Here is a 21,740-nt window from a genome sequence, read left to right as displayed (position 1 = left end):
AAGTTTTTAGTTTTTTGACCCATAGTCACCCCTTGTATAAAATCTAAAAATTTCACATTACAGAAAAAAAATAATCCACTAAAAAAATGATTTCCTGTCACTGACGGAGCCCGATTTTAAGATTTGTCTTTTTAAATTAAATAATCAAGAATAGACGATTTTTTTCTTAAAATGAGGCCGTTGCAAATATTTTTCAATGTTTATGTCCAATGTCCCCCCCCCCTTCAAAATTGGTCTCAAAAATCAGGGGTCAAAAAAAAAAAATTTCCTAAAAAATTTAAAATTTCCATGAAAATAGAAGTCTAATTTACTGAAAACAACCTAAAATACATTTTTCTGCATTGATAATCATATTTAGCATGTTTGGGCTTGTTTAAAAATGTTTTGAATTTTTATGAAATTTAAATGTACAACACCGCAAAAATTTTATTTTTCGCAAAAAATAAAATTTTCGTCAATACTTAGATATTTTGGAAACTAATGATGGCAAAACAATTGGACAGGTGTATAATGCATTTTAAAACACTTTTTTCATTTAAATGTTGAATTTCTATACCCCCTCCTCGACTTTGGTCAGAGTCGAGGAACATAAACTTCAAAAAATATTTGCAACGGCCTGATTAAAAAATTAAAATATTTGTTTTATCTGGTTTAACAAGTCTTCACCAGAAAATATGTTACAACAGCTTGTGCAAAACAATCAACTAAAACTACTGTGCAAATCTAAAGTAATGCCGAGAAAATCTTCTTTCCCAAGTCTTATTACCAAGTACTTTACGGCTAAGCCACCAAGTGACTCCATAGAACAAATTCTGATGGCAAAAATTTAATGGAGACGCATGGTTACTCAATGAGAGTGACTTCAATGCAAAGCCAAGCAAGAAACTCGACGAGGAAAGTACGCTAAATATTATTCCGATAAAACGGTGTTGTCATAAAATAAACAAATAAAACTTACTGTACGGATAGCTCAGCGTCATCAGCACCACGCAGGACAGAATCGAGCACAGCGGATCGACAAACTTGGACGTGTCCTCGTCCTCGTTGGTGTAGTGCACAATCATCGAGCAGATGATCACAAAGACCGTACCTATGGAAGACAAGCAAAAAGGAATTTCTTAGACACTGTTTTTGTTTTCGCAGTTTTAAACTCACTGCACACATCTCGCATCATCTCGCGCACACTTTGCCGCTTGGGCACATCGTAGTTCATGCCGGCCACGTGCTTTCGCGACCCGGACAGCCGCCGTTCGCCTTTCCTAATGCCATCGCCGGACACCACCCGGTCCAGCACGACGTTCCCACTGGAAGTTATGTACAGGAAGCTACCCTGGTGGTACGTGTACCCTCCGATCAACAGGTAGCAGAACCCGTTCAGGACGATCCCCAGCGCGCCCAAGATCAACACCGGAATCGGAAAGTGCATCGCGTCCTGGTGATGAATGTGGGACAACGTCTGCAGGGCTTCGACGACCGCCGAGAAGCAGAACGAGGCCAGGAAGATGCACACGACCAGCATGGTCAGCACGTCGATGCGCGCCCAACCGAACGTGTTCCGGAGGCTGTTTTCGCGCTGCTGTTGGCCCTTCACCTTGACGCCGGCCTTCACGACCGCCGGACTGAGGTCGACTTCTTTTCCCACGCCGGCTGGCGCCTCCAGGACGCCCACCGCCGGAACGGGAACCTCCATGAAGCGGTGATCTTCGCTGCCATCGGCCAGCGAGTTCTGCGAGACGGACCGATGTGGCCGACATGCCTCCGACGAAGCCGGTGGGGACTTTTTGCTGTGCTGTGGAGTTGAGTAGAGAGAGAGAGAAAAAAAGAGAGAAGATAACGTCGATTGATTGATCAATGTCGAGGCAATTATGAACCCGTGGCTTTAGTGTGGTCGGGGGGAAAATATATCTCTCTCAATTGGAATGGCCTCTAATCTTTAATTTCCCATTCAAATGGTATCGATTATGGACTTGTGTTGTGTGCGGGGGAGGAAGGCAAAATTGAGCGATGATGGGCTATTTATTTGCTTATGGAGGAACCATGCGGGTGAAAATATCACACTTTGGGTGTTATGGGTATAATTGGGCAAATCGTTTATCAATATCAGGAGATTTTTCAATTTAATTGGAGATACTTTGATTTTTTTTACTTTTTAGATTATTTGAACCGATGACGTGATAGTTTTCAGTAATTTTATTCGTGTAACAGTTTTGTAGAGGAATTTTTCACCTTCCAAACACTTCGAAATGTAAAAATTTTGCAATTCAGTTTTTATTTCTTCAACTATCAGTTTTTTTATTCTTCAGGGCTTAACTAGAGTTTTGACGTTCCTTTCAGCTATAAACTCACAAATTAAAATTGGTTCTATCTAACTATTAGAACTAGCTAAAGGGATCCATCTAAGGTAGTACACTTTGATTTTTTTAAAAATATTTAGACAGAACCGAATGATTTTTCTCCAAAGTTTCTATGTTGACTTATGGCGATTCGTCGAACAATTTATTGTAATATGTACACACTAATTTCTCATTACTGAATTTAGTTAAATTTACTGAATCTGCACTATTGAAATTTTCCGTAAATAAAAAATTGCAGAAATTTCAGCAAACATACAAATTTTAACTGATATTCAGCGAAAAACTAACTGAAAATTTCAGTAGTGCAGTTTTCAGTTGAGTTGAGCCTGCGTTAAAATTTTGTTGGTCGTTGTTATAATTTTTAGCATTTTTGGATTAGTTTGGACACAATAAGTTTTTTTTTCGCACACGTCAACCAGGGTCTATTGCACCTAGATTTTTAATACTAAGATTTCTATTTTTTAACTACGAAATTTATTGGTATAATTTTTTACCACAAGATTTATAGGTAAAATTTTTGATTCACCCCCCGATATACTGTCTTCAAAAGGATTTACAACAAAGACTGATTTTTTTATGCAATCAAACCAAAGATCGTCGATCAAACTGTTGCAGAAATGGGACCGTAAGTTCAGCAAATTTTGAAATAAGAAAATAAAAAACTTTTCAGATTGCTGCTACTTAATACGTAGATTTTTTACAACTGATGACTGACAACTGTACTGGAATATAAGCTTTTTGCAATTCCGTCGTGAAATTACTTACTTTTTTGTCATTCTTGAACGACGAAATAGCCTACTTTTCTGTACCAAAAATAACAAAATCGAATAGCAACACTTTTCAAAATAAATGCTGAAAAGTTCTACTTTTCAGCACTGAAATGGGTGCTGAAAAGTTGAACTTTTCAGCACTTGTTTCGAAAAGTAACACTTTTCAACATTTTTTTTATTTAAACGATTTATTGACGAAATACATGAAAATTCGACTTAGAATTTCACTCAATGGGTGTTTTTTCGAAATTGCAAAAAAGGTTGTATGGAACTCGTTGCAAAACTTGATTTTTTCAGCACTCGTCGTATTTATTCAACTCGGTGAACCTCGTTGGATACATGTACGACTTGTGCTGAAAAAATCCTCTTTTTGCAACTTGTTGCATAAACTACTATTATCGTTTTGAACATAATATCAACAATTTAAGCTTATGCATAGACTTGGTTCTGAAATCCAGAAATTCTAATTATTAAATTGGAAATTCCATTAACCAAAATTCTGAAGTTTTTAAAATTATTTTTTAAGATGTTAAATTACTGAAACAGTAATTCAGATCTAAGGTAACTTTACAATATTTCTAAGCCTGGGGCGTTTCCAGAAATTCTACGTACTTTTGAAAAAAATACCTCAGAATTAAAAAAAAGTCTCTAATAATTAAATTAAGAATGTTTCAGATTTTCATTTCCGAAATCTTTAAATTAATTTGTATATTTTTTGGATTTCTAAAGATTTTTATTTTGATTTCTTGAACTTCTAATTTTTTTCAATTCATTAATTTTCCCGAATTTATGTTATTTTTTTTAATTTTAGAATATTTTTTTAATTTATTTAATTTGATTAATTGAATACGTAATGTTTTTGATTATTAAGATGTTTGGAATTCCTGAAATATAAGACCTCCAAGAATTTGCTGCATGTTCAACAAAATTAAAATTATAACAAATTTTTAATTCCCTAATTCTTTTTATTATTTTGAAATATTTTTAAATATCTTTTTTTATTATTTTGAGTAGATATTTATTTGCAGTTATTTCCGCTTTTGTTTATGCAATTTTTAAAATAATTAAACCACAAATCTCTTGAATTTCCGGAATTTTAATTTTCGAGTTTCTGAAATTTGTAGAATTTTTAAATTTCTAGGTTTTTTAAATTTTTTAAATTTCTCAAATTTTTCGATTTTTTATAAATTGTTAGATTTTTTACATTTCTTATTTAAATTGTTTTTTGATTTGTTAGTATTTTTTATTATTAAAGTTTTGTTTGTATGTATGTATGTATTTGAACCCCCGTCTTGGCAGGACTTGGCCATGACCACAGTATATGAGCAGTTCTCCCAGATTTCGGTCATTCGATTTTTTTTTGTATTTTTTAATCCGACTGAAACTTTTTTGGTGCCTTCAATATGCCCAAAGAAGCCATTTTGCATCATTAGTTTGTCCATATAATTTTCCATACAAATTTGGCAGCTGATCATACAAAATGATGTGTGTGTGTGTGCAACCAACCAAACGGGACCACGCGGCCGCTTCTTACAAATTGAGTTGTTTCCATGTATTTTTAGATCTACATTCAAATAACTCGCATAGGCATTTGGAAGGTGTTAGCTCTGCCGAGCTTCGGTGACCCATAGGGACGTGGCGTTACATCGTGCTGCCACCTGGTTATTTTAAGCGCAAGAGTGGAAAAGTGCTGAGTCATGGTCTAAAAATAGACGGCGTCCTATCTCGCCCAGCAAAATGAAGTCGATAAAGTAGTCGGTTTCGATGAGAAAAAGTGGAAAACGTGATCTAAAAATAGCGACGCCATCCCCCTATTTCTACGCTGGATAGCCGAGCGCGAGGTACTTCAGCTTTATCGACAAACCCCGCCCTTGAAGAACGTTTGCACCAATCGGGTTCAAACGTTATTTAGAACTTCCGAACCCTTGTCAAATGGACAACGACCCAGCGCGTATATAGTTTTAGTGGTAACAGTATTCCTAATTCCAGCTATAGCTCACCAAGTCACGATGACCTAGTGGTTAGCAATTTTGCTTACCGATCCAAAGGATGGGGGATCAAACCCCGACTCGAGCGAGCGATCTTGATTTTTCGTTCATGTTTAGAGTTTCGAGATTTATATTTCCTATACTTTCTCGGTGGGAGCAGATGGGAATCGAACCCAGGACCATTCGCATACAAAGCGAACACCGTAACCAGTCAGCCACGGCCGCTCCTACACAGCTGATCATACAAAATGATGTATGGAAATTCAAAAATCTGTATCTTTTGAAGGAATTTTTTGATCGATTTGGTGTCTTCGGCAAAGTTGTAGGTATGGATACGGACTACACTGGAAAAATGATACACGGTAAAAAAAAGGTGAATTTTTTATTTGACTTTTTGTCACTAAAACTTGATTTGCAAAAAACACTATTTTTATTTTTTTATATGTTTTAGAGGATATCAAATGCCAACTTTTCAGACATTTACAGGTTGTGCAAAAAATCATTGAGCGAGTTATGAATTTTTGAATCAATACTGATTTTTTCAAAAAATCGAAAAATTGGTCTCAAAAATTTTTCGACTTAATTTTTCGATGTAAAATCAACCAAATCGATCAAAAAGTTCCTTCAAGAGATACAGATTTTTGAATTTTCATACATCATTTTTGTATGGCCAGCTGCCAAATTTGTATGGAAAATTATATGGACAAACTAATGATGCAAAATGGCTTCTTTGGGCATACCGAAGGCACCAAAAAAGTTTCAGTCGGATTAAAAAATACAAAAATTAAAATTTAAGAAAAAAAACCGATTTTGTAGAGAATTGCTCATATTTCAACTGACACGGCTCGGTTAATAACCACCATATATCTCAAGAAAATTGAAGCGAATACCTTTCCCTGGTTAACGATTTCTTCTGAAATTGTGCAGACATAAATCGGTAATGCAGATGACTCGGGCCAGGCAATCCACGACTCCCTCGTCCAGTTCATGAGTATATTAGATGGCCCTGGGCTGTTTTGAGACGGTGTTAGTACACCCAACTGTCAGTCGCATGATTGTGATGCATGGCGGCATGAAAGTATATCAGAATCTGCATGAAATCTGTTCTCATGCATTTTTTGCGATATAGGAGTATGGCAATTTTGCCCGTTACCGACAATTATCGACATTATAGACGGCTGTTTGGTTGTATTTCACAAAAAAAAACACTTAGCAGAACGAGAATTGAACCACCAATTTCTTGGTTATTGGTCCGACACGCTACCACCACGCCATGGACGCTTGATGAAAAGTGAGTGAAAGAGCACCAACATATTCTTTTTTATATTATTTTTTTATATTATTTTTTTTTGAGTTTTGCGACCCTAGTTTAGTCAAATTTTAATAGTTCAAAAATTCAAAAATATCAAATTATTCGCTCTACAGCATTGCCTTGGCGTTCTCGAATGCGAGATTTCTCCTCGAAACTAAGTGTCCGAAGGCTTGATTGTTGAGGCAATTGCAAACCTCTTTTTACACCTTAGCTTCCATCCACCCCGGGATTCGAACTGACGACCTTTGGATTGTTAGTCCAACTGCCTACAAGCGACTCCACCGAGACAGGACCCAGGGAGACGACTCCAACACCTGGACTGAGCTATCGACCAAACCTCTTGGTTAGAACGGGGCCAACATTTACTTCCCGTCCGACGGAAGGCGTGATCAGACAAATCTCGTCTCGAAAAATGCCACCGGGACCGTCTGGGATAGAACCCAGGCCGACTGGGTGAGAGGCAATCACGCTTACCCCTACACCACGGGTCCCGGTTCACTGTTCACAGTTCACTACCTATTAAACAACAAAATGCATTTTTTTTTCAATATTTCGTTCCCGCCATATTGGTCGCCATCTTAGGATTTCAAATTTCTTAATAACTTTAGCGTAGTTTAGGGGAAAATAAAAAACAAGCCAACGAAAAAATAATTTATCGTGATTCAATTATTCGAAGGAATATTTTTCCTAGGCTTTCGGATTATCGAGTCTGGACTGTATAGTGTATATAAAAGCATTTATTTTTTTTAAGTCTTTAATAATATGTACTCTGCATACTTTATGAAAAAGCTCTTCTTTCTGGTCAAAACTCCATTTAAATTCAGAGAAAAAAGTGAAAAGAAATGTTTTAGAAAAGAACAAAGTAAGTTAGGGATAAAAAATAGATTTTAAAGAAACATAATTCCTGTCTCCGATGAAAATGGATCTGCGCAGTTAACGATATAAAATTAACATAAATAATGCGGAATAAAGGTACAATAACTGAATCTTGTGTACTATTAACAAGAGTTGCGTGCCGCTAAACAACAAATCTTCCTTCCTCGTTTGATAAAATCATCGACAACAGAGTGCCATTTTAAAACTGTAATAACAATAACACATGCAACGCACGCGTTCGCTAACGCTAACTTACAGTGCCGGTTACGATTAATCATCTGCCGTTTGCATCTTTTAACCTGCTTTACTTTATCGAGGGTTTTCATGTAATATGTTCATATGGCGATTATCAGCTTGCAAAGGTGCCAAATTTTGCTCTGAACCTTGTGCCGCAATTACCTCTGCTAGATATGCGATGATAAACATAGTACTTGACGCTCAACAAAAGTGTTGCACTCAACAACACGCACAGACAAGTAGATTTGAAAAACTTTAAAAACTATCTGAGCGTCTATAAAAATGGTTCACTTTTCAATCTGATAACCCATGCACGTACTCATTGGGTCATTGGGCTACAGACGTGGTAACAATTTCCTCCGTGTTCACCACTGCAATGCCACTGACTGTTGTTATTTGCTGGGTACTAAGTGAACATACTTTTCACAGCACTTCATCGAGAGGGAAATTATATAATGACCTAACGTCAAATACCTGTGATGCATGCAAACCGGCAAACATTTTTCCCTTATTATCCAGCACAGGTTCAAGTGCCTTATTATTTATGGCCTCCCCTCTCGCGTCAGGTGGGTTGGTCAGATTCCATCAGCTGTGAGTTGCTGTTGGGTGTAGCAGACGTTTTTTAGATTTATTACAAAGATGGCATTTTGATGCATTATTGGTTTCGACTGTTTGATATTCTAGCATCATTTGCAAAACCAACAAAGTAAATTATAAAGTAATCCCAAGCAATGGCATCTAATTAAATTCAGTTTCATCCCACCATTGATCAATAGGTGCTTTAATTAAAACGTGCTACTGTCACCGCAGGGATCGGCCGTAAGTGATCGCGTGCTGTAACTATTAAAAAGCTATTAATGCAACTGGATATTCATTTATGCAACACCGTGCTATCGATTCCAAGTCTGTCAAGCATTCTGTAAATTTAGATTAATCATCGTGTATCCGTTTGATTAACAGGACCTATGTTAACTTGTTTGATTAAGGTAAAATTTCAGTAACAAAAAGTTCATAATTACGTCGTTCTAGGACTCCCCCTGATCAAATTTTACTACATTTTTTTTAGGTTGGTTATCCCATTTTGCTTTTCCCTGTTACGTAATTTGATAGATCCAAAAAATAAAGTTTACTTGATTTTTTGTTAAAGCCAACGCTAAAAACACGCTTAAATATGTACAATCTTAATCGTTTTAAATGATTCTTGCTGCATTTGATTGGGAAGCACTGCTAGAAAAAGTATCGATTAAACTATACTGAAATTTGTTGCCGCTACCGCAAATGTCGTTTTTTTTTTATTTTCAAGCATTTTACAATATTTTTGCTAAGACTTTTTAATTTTATGATTAAAAACTAAAAAAAAACATGTGACTTTTCCAGGCGGTAACCCCATAACCAAAGAAGCTATTTTGACCATAAAATTTTACAGTTGAGCAACTCTCTACGAAATCGGCCGATTTCAACCATTTTTATTTTTTGTATTTTTTTATTTGACTCAAACCTTGTCGGGGCCTTTCCCTATGACCAAATAAGCTATTTTGTGTCATTGGTTCACCCATACAAGTCTCCATACAATTTTGGCAGCTGTCCATACAAAAATGGTATGTAAATATTCAAACAGCTGTAACTTTTGACTGAATTTTCTGATCTGGTGTCTTAGGCAAAGTTGTAGGTATTGTTGAGGACTTTTGAGAAAAAAAGTAGGTACATAGAAAAAGAAATTTGCAGATTTTTTAATCAACTTTTTTTTCACTTAAACTCAATTTCCCAACATACGTATTTTTTTTTATTTTCGAGATTTTTTTGAAAAATAGTGATTTTTGGAAAAATCGAAGTTTTATGCAAAAACAAGTTTGAAATTATTTTTTAATGCAAAATTGAATTTGCAATCGAAAAGTACTTTATTCCGTTTTCAAGATATAGCAACCGAAAGTTTGATTTTGGCGAAATATTTGCAGTTTTTCAATTTTTAAAAATAGTGACCATGAGTGACCGCCTGAGCTGAACCAGCCTCCGGCTGTTAGCTCATTAATAATGATAAATAATAATGATAACCATGAGTGACCATTTCTGAAAATACCTTTTTTTAAAGTTAAGTAAATTTGCTATAAATTTGTCTAATAGACTTTGAAGATTGGACCTCGGGTTGCTGAGATAGAGCCGCTTTAAGAAAAATAAACACGAAAATTGAAGTTTTCTAAATCTCACCAAAACAACCCACCATTTTCTAATGACCATATCTCAGCAACTCATGGTCCGATTTTCAATGTTAATGCATGAAACATTCGTAAAATTTTCCGATCCTTTCGAAAAAAATATAAAAAATATAGCGGCTCTATCTCAGCAACCCGAGGTCCAATCTTCAATGTCTATTAGACAATTTTATAGCAAATTTTCTGAACTTTTGCAAAAAAATATTTTTAGAAATGGTCACTCATGGTCACTATTTTAAAAAATCGAAAAACTGCAAATATTTCGCTAAAATCAAACTTTCGGTGGCTATATCTAGATTTTTTTGAGGATTTTTGAAACCCCCTGCCCCAAAAAAAATATAACCCTAATAATTTACAATAGCATTTACAGCTCAAAACTGGTTTTTTTCTTGTACTTTTTTATTCGAAACTCTCCTATATCAATTCTGGAGTTTTTTTTTGAAAAGGTCCAATAAACCAAATTTTCAGTTTTTGCTTTTTGGGTGTTTTTAATACCCCTGACTCAAGGCGGTTTCAAAAACACCCAAAAAGCAAAAACTGGAAATTTGGTTTATTGGACCTTTTCAAAAAATACTCCAGAATTGAACTTTGTAGATATCTGGAGTTTTTTTTTAAAAGGTCCTATAAACCAAATTTTCAATTTTTGCTTTTGGGTGTTTTTAGAACCACTCAATGCGGTTGGGGTATTGAAAAAGTGCCGGTTTACTGTTCTGTCACTCTGATATATTTTTACGTTTTTTTGGTGTGTTTTTTTTGATTTTTCGGGCGCGAGTGCGATATCAAAAGAAAGCTTGAAGTGCCCTTTTGCGCTTTTGTATGGAGTTTGGTCATTTAAGCTGTAATTATTGCTTAATTCGGCTTCGCATTATTATGTAGAAAACTTCTTCTTCTTCCTGGTCTCAAAAAAATGTTTCCTTTTGTCGACGGCTATGTCGAATGTCAGGGGCTAACTTCAAGCCGTGCGAGCGCCCAGTTGGCCTCTAAGCTAAATGACAATTCAAATCCTAGTAAACAAAAATCGACGACAGAAGGTGAAAGAAGCGAAGTGAAAATTTGTGAATATAAAAGTAGAATTACGAAACGGAAACTTGTGTGCGGAGCTGCGGAGGTGGACAACTATGGGATTATTTCGAAACATCGACAATCATAGAGTTATCTACGTGCGCATGTATTGCGTGTACGTACACGAAAAGGATTGAGGTTAAATTTTGTACCGGCCAGCAAAACAAATGATGTGCTAGTGTGCGTGAGATCGGCCTTAGATAACTCTATACCACGCTCGGGGGCACAAGCCTTGGATGCCACTACTACAACTCCATCAGGAACCTGACAAGCGACAGCAACACCTTCAAATCCGGTGAGACCAAACCAATCAACCAAATTACCACACATGCCTTTTTGATCATTATATACACGCTGATCCCTTTTTGCCTTATAGGATTGGAAGTTTAAAGATAGATCGAGAACCCTTCTGGTTTTTGCTTCTATGTTTAGGCGGGGCCAGACAATGCCCAATGACCTCGGAATTGGACCGCAAGGAGCTCTGTCATTCTGAAACGGGTCATTGGAAGAAGCGCGAGGGCTAACACCACCTAATGTCCGGGACTGCGATAAGCTGTATCAGCATAAATCAAGTCTGATACAAATTATACTTTCCCATAATTTCGTAGCCGGCCTACGGATATTGGATTGGTTACACACACACACACACACACACACACACACACACACACACACACACTCAATGCGGTTGGAGTATTCAAAAACACCCAAAAAGCAAAAAATAAAATTTGGTTTATAGGACCTTTTCAAAAAAAAAAAAAAACTCCAGATATGTTTTCCTTAGCTCAAATAAACCACTTTTGTGTACATGGAGGCAGTTGCACTCGAGTACGACATTTAAGAAGAGCAATACAAAAAAACAGATTGGAACACTTGAAAAATCTACAATTTTTGTAAATTGGTAGACATTTCGAGATAACTATTATCAGTATCGCGTTGCTGTGAATTATGAAATGAAGCAACCTTGGCGTCATCAAGCCTAAATCATTTTCCGAATTTAATTTCAACACAACTCAGAATTTCAACTGGGAGTTTTAGGACTACAGTCTGCAGGGACAGCAGTTTCAGAGCACATAATAGATTCAAATTTGAAAATCGGTGCACTATTTTTTTTGTTTTGTGTATGCCCAAGTAACATTTTTTTCCAGGAGTTCTACAAGAGCTCTTCAAGATAGCTACAGCATAGCAGTTTGGACCGCGGTACACAGAAAAAAAATGTGTAAATTTGGAAGCTTTAATTTTGGAAGGTTGAATATTACTCCTTTTATGATGTAATTTTACCTCAATTAAGACTGAAAAAGTGACATTACACCAGAAAAGTGGTAAAAATACACATTTTCAGAGGTAAAATTACACATTTTTTCTGACATAAAAGATGTACCCCTTCCCAGATGTAATATTACCATGATTTTTTTTTCTGTGTAGGATAAAACTCACTTCAAGTACTCTTCCAAAATCCTGAAGAAGTTTTGAAGAGAATTTTATTCTACCGCGATCCAAACTGCTATGCTGTAGCTATCTTGAAGAGCTCTTGTAAAACTCCTGGAAAAAATGTTACTTGGGTGATCTATTTACAAAAACATGACTACAACTTCTGTATGTTTCCCGATTCGCCCCAGATGACGGTATCATAGATTTTTTAAGGTTTCGAATTACATTCACTCTCTAGAAGTGTGCCAGACACTTTAATGAGCAGTTCGAAATAAACTAACCTTGAAAAAATGTAATGAACGAAAACTGCCCGGATCCTGTTGATAGAGAGGCAATAAATTTGCATTATCACTACAGACTGAATGTAGTTACCCTCATCTAAGCGTCTGGATTTATATCAACTCATCTCTCAATCAGGCTTCATTATTACGTCTAGAAATTGAGAAGAAGAAAAAAAAGGCAAACCATCCATCCCGGATACCAATCACTTCCAACAGGAACGTGCCACCGTGATTTGCGGCAATCCGAATTGATATGCAAACCAAATGAAAATGATATACACAATGTCAGCGCCTTAATGTGCTGCGTTTCAAGTTCAATGTTACAAACGGTCAGTTACCGATCGGGCGTACGCCAAGTCACATTTCAATTTAATTGATCTACGATTGGACTTACGCCACGGCATAAAGTCACGAGCCAAGCCGAAACCGGTCCATATAGTTGATGGCAGAGGGCGGTAGCGGTTTGAAATTGGTTTGTAACTTATAATTGTCCACTTAAATGGAGGCACTTTAAACGGACGACGATCCATCGTGCTAATCGTCTGGTCGTGGAATTAGTTGGACTTCCGATTAAGCTTTAAGTATTCCGAAATAACTTAGCTAAGACTTACAATTCTACAATAAAAATGTCTAAACTCACCTTAATCGTAAGAATGCACCCGCTCAGGGCAATGATATTGCACAGCATGTGGTAGGAATCCACCAGCAGAACCAGGGCATGCGAAATGTGACTCAGGAACAGCTGTACCAGGAAGTACACGATCGAAAGCACCAGCACGATGTACAGCTGGACCGGCTGAAGCCGGTAAATCCACTCCTTCATCGGCATTTTTCCTCCCGCAAAATTCTTCGCTCTTTGTTAGAACACACACACTTTCGAGTAACTTTTTGGCACTGGTTATGATATTTCTTTGACTTAAGTAAAAACAAAAATTCACTGTTTGAACACTGTTAACACATCGTTCGACGAGCTGCTGCTCCTGCTTCCAAACACTTTCAGCTCCAGCGCACGAATGGCGTCGTTGGTCCCAATCATCTGGAGCACGTGGAAGATCTGCAACAACAACAACAAAAATGGATTTGTTAGATTAGAAGAAGCAGCAAAAAACCTTATCACAGTTCATAAGTTATGACTAGTTGAGGTACTACCTGCCAGCGAGCCTGTCCACGGCTGAATGTTTTCAATGTTCTTCTAGCCAGCTAGTCAGCTTAGGTAGACTGCCACTAGCTGACTGATAAGATAAGCCGGTTTCGAGCAGGCTTATCGCCAGCAGGTACGGAAAGATGATGTTGATGGCGACGATGAGATTGAAGCCCTTTGCCCTCTTCGTGCTAAATCTGTTATTTTTTATTGGTTTTCAAGTGAGTAATGATTGCGAAAAAAAATTATGAAATTCTTGGAAGAAATTCCTCGTCTGGTACACGCAAAGAAACAAGACCACAAATCAAATTTGGAATACTGACGCACACGGAATAATCCCTCCCGCTGCGAGAGGGCCTGGAATTTTTGGTCATGTTTTTGGGGATTAATTTCATGGTCGAGTGAACTTGGGGGCGAATAAGAATCCTTTGTTTTTTTTTCTGGTGAGACAGCAATGATACCTATGGAGGATTAACATGACAAGTTGAAGGTTCATTATTGCAAATTAGCGTGCGAAATGGAAGTTAATGATGATATGTTGTGCTGGTGTACAAACTCACGAATGGGACATTAACCCTGACAATTGTCACAAATGTGGTGTCATTAGTACGTGGAAGTTGAATTCTCGCTGTCGATTTTGTCTATTTTTACCCAATTTTAATTATAATGGGTTTTTAACACCGCTTTATCATATAATTCATTTCCTATAAATTATTGAGCAGTTCTCTAGGATTTCGGTCATTCGATTTTTTAATCCGACTGAAACTTTTTTGGTGCCTTCGGTATGCCCAAAGAAGCCATTTTGCATCATTAGTTTTTCCATATAATTTTTCATACAAATTTGGCAGCTGGCCATACGGCAATGATGTATGAAAATTCAAAAATCTGTATCTTTTGAAGGAATTTTTTGATCGATTTGGTGTCTTCGGCAAAGTTGTAGTTATGGCAGGGTGGCCACCAGATTTGGATTTTCAATTTCCCGGTTTTTTCCCGGTTTTATCCCGAGGCCAGAAAGAATTTTCCCATATAGTTTTAAATCAAATTACAATGTTTTTATTTATAGACTAACGTTAGTATCAAAACACTTTCTGAACGCATACATTTGGTTCAATAGTTTTATTTCTCAAGAGAGCTTTCAAATTGAGTACAAAAAGTAAGAATCCGTTTTTAACAGTTTTTAGTCCAAATCCTTAATTTCCATAATGCTTGTGATTTTTCATCTAAATGCTCCGCAATTTTTCTTAACTTAAAATCAATAAAAAATCGTTTTGTATTAAATTTATGAATAACGTAAATTATTACTGGAAAGCAGGAAATAGCATTTACAATGTTTAGTATGAGTATGGGTAGAAAAGATTTGCAAAAGAAAACAACATTAATGCAAATACTCTTCAGTTTTCTTTGAAAAAGCTTTAGTAAATTCAAGAAGAATGATTCTTCCAAAGAAACAGTGCCATATGTTTAAACAATCGATTACTTAAAACATTTTTTGCTGATCGATTTAGTATCTTCGGCAAGGATTTAGGTATCGATGAGATGATTTCTAGAAAAAATGTAACTGTAAAAAAACCCCTCCGAGTTGGCCTGTACTCTAGCCTGTACTTCAACCCCTCATCGCGACTCGCAGATCGCGCAAACATAAACATAATTCTCGATACATCCTTTGTTTGAGCCGTGCCAAATTTATTAATAAAAAGAAAAAATAAACATGTTTGGATGTTTTTAAATTTTTGAGTAACATAGAATGGTAAAAAATCAATTGCCGTGCTGCGATTTTCTGAACAACACAACAGTCAAAATTCAGTTAATCTTTTTTTTACGGAATTTTCAGATGAGAATTAAATAAAACCCAACAAAAACTCATTTTTTGTGTTTGAATAAAAGAAAAATGGACTGTTTGTATTGAAATGACTACTATGCAGTTGAACTCTGAAAATATTGTAATTTTAAAACATCTGAAAAATCTATTTAAAATTTAAATTATAATTTTAAAATAAATTTTAAAATAAAGATATTTTTTCAATGGTTCTGAATTTGAAGATAATTTGATAGGCATTTAACTGTTGAAAGATTCCCAAATAACTATATAAAAATATCTTAAATACCAAATATTGCCGACATTTTTTAATTATATAAAAGTACTCAAATCTGATTTAAAAACACAAACACAAAGTTTCATCGCAATTTGTCCTTAATAACACAGTCCAACAAGATTTTGTCTCTGAGACGAGTATATGTGTTCCTAGTAGAATTTTGCCTGCTGAATCCGAATCCGGGTCCAGAATTGCTCCAATTGGTCCCAATTTTGAGATACACCCGTTTGAAATGTTAGTTTAGGCCAAAATTAGCTACTTTGTTGACTATTTTACAAAAGAACTATTGAATAAACAACTAAACCAATACATGTATCTTAAAGTTCACGTTTTCCCCTTTCTGAAACACCCCTGGTTTTTTAAATTTGATTGTTTCTACGCATATTTATAACCATTTTAAAATTATATTTTCAGTTGGTACTCATTCAAGTTTTTCCAACTTGCATGCAAGTCAAATTTTATTTTTAAAATGGCTATAAATATGCGTAAAAACAATCAAATTTTAAAAACCAGGGGTGTTTCAGAAAGGGGAAAACGTGAACTTTAAGATACACGTATTGGTTTAGTTGTTTATTCAATAGTTCTTTTGTAAAATAGTCGACAAAGTAGCTAATTTTGGCCTAAACTAACATTTCAAACGGGTGTATCTCAAAATTGGGACCATTTGGAGCAATTCTGGACCCGGATTCGGATTCAGCAGGAAAAATTCTACTAGGAACACATATTCTCGTCTCAGAGACAAGAAACATTTGATTTTTTGTAGAACTGTGTAATTTGTTTAACTGAAAAAGCCAAAAATCATCTTATAAAATACTACTGAAAACAGATTTTTGAAATCCCCAAATGTTTTACAGTAAAAATTGTAAACAGTCCGTCTCGATTTTCCGAATAAAAAACAATTCGTATTTTTTTATTTTCTTACTTTTAACATCGAATTCAAGTTCAGCGACTTAATTTTAGTCACTGTTGAGTGGTTGATTGCCTATTAAATTTAAAAATGCATTTTTTTTCAATATTTCATTTCAGCCATTTTGACCGCTATCTTGGATTTCATAATTCTAAATCGTTTTAAAATAGTTTAGGCTGGTACGAATTTTATTTAAAGTTTTTGTCTCCCCCCTTCAAAATTGGCCCGAAAAATCAGGGGGCAAAACATTATTTTCAATAAACTTCAAAATTGTAATGAAAATTTAAGTGGAATCAACTGAAATCAATTTTAGATCCATTCACCTACGTTCAGAATAATTTTTAGCATGTTTGTGTTGATTTAAAAATCATTTGAATTTTAGAAAATTTTGGATTTTCATTATTTTTTTTCGTTAAAATTTTTGTTTTCGCCAAATTTTACATTATTTGAAAACAACAACTGAACTAGTGTAAAATGCATTTTAAAACACATTCTCCATGCAAATGTTGAAACTGTGGCTTTTTATTTCAATATTTATATTTTTTATTTTTTTCCGAGGCCTTCGGAAAATCGGGTCTGAACTGTATTCTTATTTTTAACGGCGCACACAAGCTAAGCTTTTTGCACCACGATTTTCGGTACGCAAATTTTAGTATCTTCGAAATTATGGGAACTATCGGTTATTTATTCATTGAATTCAAAGGATTTTGACTCTTTTTACAATCATATTGTTGAAGGGTTGAATCCGTAAGAATGACAATTTTGGAATAAAAAGACAACAACTTCCTTGGCTGCTGTGCACCCTCAAGTTGATATTGAAATACATAATAAAATAAAAATAAATTGTTTATTGTGCTTATGAAATTCAATACTTATTGAAATAAGACTTCAAAAATCATAGCGCCGAGTAAATTTTCTATTGAACCGCGAACTTGATCGGAAAAATTGCAGCTTATCAAACATTTGTTTTTTAAACCGGGTCGTGGTTGGTAATCGTAGTTGCTTCTCCCCTCTCGTCAAAGAAATATATCATGAAAAAAAAAACCGCAGGAAAAAAGCAACCAAAGCCTAGTCGCTTGAGTCTATTACACAAATTCAAACATTATTTTCCCGAATTCTTCATTTAGAATAACTAGAATAATAATCTAATAGAGAAAAATATACGTTGAAGTCATTTAAGAGGAATTTGTCGAATTTTAACTAAACTTAAAATATTTTCCCGGTTTGTTAGTCGAATTCCCGAGTTTTTCCCGGTTTTCTCCCGGTGGAATAAATTCCCGGGTTTTTCCCGGTTTTCCCGGTTTTTTCCCGAGGTGGCCACCCTGAGTTATGGATACGGACTACACTGAAAAAAATGATACACGATAAAAAAATGTAGTGATTTTTAATTTAACTTTTTGTCATAAAACTTGATTTGCCGAAAAACAATATTTTTCATTTTTTTCATTTTCTGATATGTCTTAGGAGATATCAAATGCCAACTTTTCAGAAATTTCCAGGTTGTGCAATAAATCATTGAGTGAGTTATGAATTTTTGAATCAATACTGATTTTTTTTCAAAAAAACGAAATATTGGTCGCAAAAATTTTTCAACTTCATTTTTCGATGTAAAATCAAATTTGCAATCAAAAAGTACTTTAATGAAATTTTCATAAAGTACACCGTTTTCAAGTTAAATCCATTTTAAGATGACTTTTTTGAAAATAGTCGCAGTTTTTCAATTTTTGAAATTAGTGCACATGTTTGTTCACTTTTGAAAAAAATATTTTTGAAAAGCTGAGAAAATTATCTATATTTTGCTTTTCTGAACATTGTTGATACGACCCTTATTTGCTGAGATATTGCCATGCAAGTGTTTAAAAACAGGAAAATTGATGTTTTCTAAGTCTCACCCAAACCGTTTTCTAATGTCTCAGCAACTAATGGTCTGATTTACAATGTTAAAATATGAAACATTCGTAAAATTGTCCGATCTTTTTAAAAAAATCAAATTTTTAAATCAAGACTAACATTTCAAAAGGGCCAAACAATCAATATTACGCCCAAGACCCAAGACAGCAAATCGATCAAAAAATTCCTTCAAAAGATACAGATTTTTGAATTTTCATGCATCATTATTGTATGGACAGCTGCCAAATTTGTATGGAAAATTATATGGACAAACTAATGATGCAAAATGGCTTCTTTGGGCATACCGAAGGCACCAAAAAAGTTTCAGTCGGATTAAAAAATACAAAAAAATCGAATGACCGAAATCTGAGAGAACTGCTCTGCTCTCTAATGCCAACTAGGTAGGAAAATTAGCAAGCAAGAAGGTCATAAAAATCAGCCAAGGGGAGAAAGGGTCGAAAAATGTTAAGAGCCTGAAAAAATGTAGGTATAAAAAGTATGATAACATCAGGAGAAAAATAAGCAAGAAAAATGGAAACAAAAATACCAAACATAAAAGAAGAAAAACTTTAAAAAAGAGTTGTAAAGTTTTTCGTAGAACAAAAGTTGAGCAAAATTTGCATATAGTTTTCGAAAAAAAGGCACGGCTTCTCTAAAGGTTATTTTTATAAAACTTGAATTAACCTTGCTGATTCACCCTGGAGCCTGTTTGGGGGACTGTCCCGAGTCAGGGAAACTGTTGTGTCAGTAAAAATTGATTTCATCTCAATTTGAAGGTTTTATATTATACAGTATATTTAAGCTAATCATGAAAAAGTATAATATCAAATCGCAGAAATTTAAATGTCTTTTGTTGTTATTTCATCAAAACATCAGTTTCGAGTTCCCTAAACATGTCTTCAATATCCTACATCGTGAATAAATGTGTATCTCGGTCGGCAGTTTCGATAGTAGATTCAAAATAGGGTTTTCCTCATTTTTTTTTCAAAATCATCTGGAAACATAATTTTTTTTGTATATATCAAAACTGGATCAAACGTGGATTTGTAGCAAATATCATCCCGAATAAATTTGTAGAATAAACAATACTGTTACATCAAACCTCTGGAAAGTTACACCAATTTTAGTATAGAGAAAGCTGCATTTTTTTAATTCTGCGATATTTATTCCCTTTCGTCCTAAACAGCTACTTCGAATATTTTCAGGATGACAAATCAAAAATCCTGAGTTGGATTTAAACCTTATCTTATTGTTGAAAAAAAAAACACGTTGACCCATTCTTGAACATTTTACAAAATTCGGTTAAGCGACGTAAATCTATTGTTGAACAAAAATATTATATTTACAACGTTTTTTTTTTTTTAAACTTCATCGTCCAGGTACGAGAATAGAACTCACGACCTCTGGATTGGAAATCCAGCATGCCGCTAGTCGAAACCCATCCCCTACCGGTCAGTATTCCCAGTGAGCATATTTACTCTTTTAAGGGATCTGACTTTGCCGAGCCAGACAGGAATCGAACCCATCACCTTCCACTTACAAGGCGAAACCCGTAACCTCACGGCCACGGAAGGCTCGGCTGTTAAAGGCTGTTAAAATCCATACAACAATTTCCTACGCCAACGGCAAGTCCAAACTCGGATCGGCTACACATTTTCGGGATTCTCTACCCAAAATAGTGCAATACATAATTTTGTTCGGTGGTTCCTGCCGCGGCAGGGCGGTTCATATATGACAATTTTAAGTATTATTGCAACAAAAGGTATTTCCTTTAAAAATGATTTTAACTGAACTTATGCGTATTTTTCCTTGAAAGCCTAATTAGTCAGCTCTCTTTGCAAACCGGATAACTATAACACTACTCGACAAAACAAAACTTGTGTCAAGGGATTGACGATATCTCATCCGTTCCTGAGAGAAAAGGCATCCCCGAATCCGATGCAATCGACAGAATTTGATTTTATGTCCACGCGGACTGATGCGAATCTGGTAAATTTTTTAACATAAAAAATCGAACAATTTAAAAAAAACCATGCGTCTCCTCCCAATTATATGAGCCATCTACAAGAATATGGAAGCGCCTGGTGCATAACCATTTCCTTTAAGCACAACGGAAACAACCAATACAAATGTATAAAAAAGTTGTCAAGTTCTCGGGGGGTCCACAGCTAGCATTTTTTGTACGATTATAAAAAATAAATATTAAAAGTTTAAAATTAATTTATTTAAAAAACATATTTGTTGATTTATTTGTTTACTAAAATTTAATGTATCTCAAAGGTCTATGGGTACTTCGGGATGTCCATGGTCATCCAAGGACTGCCTGGAGTTAAGATCTACGAGTCTACCGCCGTAACAAGCAAGAGGTCGTCGGATTTTGACCCCGGATCTTGTGCGTATAGCATCAGTGCATATGGTAGACTACTTTATGATTGTGTTGGGATGTCCATGGTCATCCAAGGACTGCCTGGAGTTAAGATCTACGAGTCTACCGCCGTAACAAGCAAGAGGTCGTCGGATTTTGACCCCGGATCATGTGCGTATAGCATCAGTGCATATGGTAGACTACTATATGAATGTGTTGGGATGTCCATGGTCATCCGAGGACTCTCTGGAGTTAAGATCTACGAGTCTACCGCCGTAACAAGCAAGAGGTCGTCGGATTTTGACCCCGGATCATGTGCGTATAGCATCAGTGCATATGGTAGACTACTATATGAATGTGTTGGGATGTTCATGGTCATCCGAGGACTCTCTGGAGTTAAGATCTACGAGTCTACCGCCGTAACAAGCAAGAGGTCGTCGGATTTTGATAATTGGTTGAAACGGTGTCAAGTTATTGTTAAGGAAATATGTGCTTTTTTGCAAATCGTCAAAATTGTCGAACGAAAATTATGTATTGCACTATTTTGGGTAGAGAATCCCCAAAAAGGTGAAGCCGATCCGAGTTTGGACATGCCGTTTGGGTAGGAAATTGTTGTATGTATTGGAACATTGTGAATATAACATTTTTATTCAACAATAAAATTACGTCGCTCAGCCGAATTTTGTAAGAAGTTCAAGAATGGGTCAACGCTATTTTTCCACAATAAGATAAGATGAAAATCCAACTCAGGATTTTTTATTTGTCATCCTGAAAATGATCGAAGTAGCGAAGTAGGACAAAAGGGAATAAATATCGCAGAATT

General features: G+C 35.5%; 1 protein-coding gene across 2 annotated transcripts in view; it reads right to left on the bottom strand.

Moving 5' to 3' along the window:
• The window catches only part of LOC120415851 (zinc transporter 10), a 50,159-nt gene that overhangs the window by 15,384 nt on the left and 13,035 nt on the right, over positions 1–21,740 (bottom strand). Inside the window, exons 1-4 of one of the 2 annotated variants that reach the window (XM_039577488.2) lie at positions 13,671–13,796; positions 13,162–13,575; positions 1,156–1,789; positions 959–1,090 (exon numbers count right to left, since the gene is read on the bottom strand). In XM_039577488.2, the coding sequence (XP_039433422.1) occupies positions 959–1,090; positions 1,156–1,789; positions 13,162–13,350 (955 nt within the window). In that variant the 5' untranslated portion in view covers positions 13,351–13,575; positions 13,671–13,796. Of the gene's footprint in view, positions 1–958; positions 1,091–1,155; positions 1,790–13,161; positions 13,576–13,670; positions 13,797–21,740 lie in introns of those variants that run through there. The other variant, XM_039577487.2, reaches the window with a different exon arrangement.

The sequence above is a fragment of the Culex pipiens genome, chromosome 2 (assembly GCF_016801865.2).
Source record: "Culex pipiens pallens isolate TS chromosome 2, TS_CPP_V2, whole genome shotgun sequence".
NCBI lineage: Eukaryota > Metazoa > Arthropoda > Insecta > Diptera > Culicidae > Culex > Culex pipiens.
The sequence above is the reverse complement of the archived record's forward strand: the minus strand, read 5'-3'. Positions and strand labels throughout refer to the sequence as shown.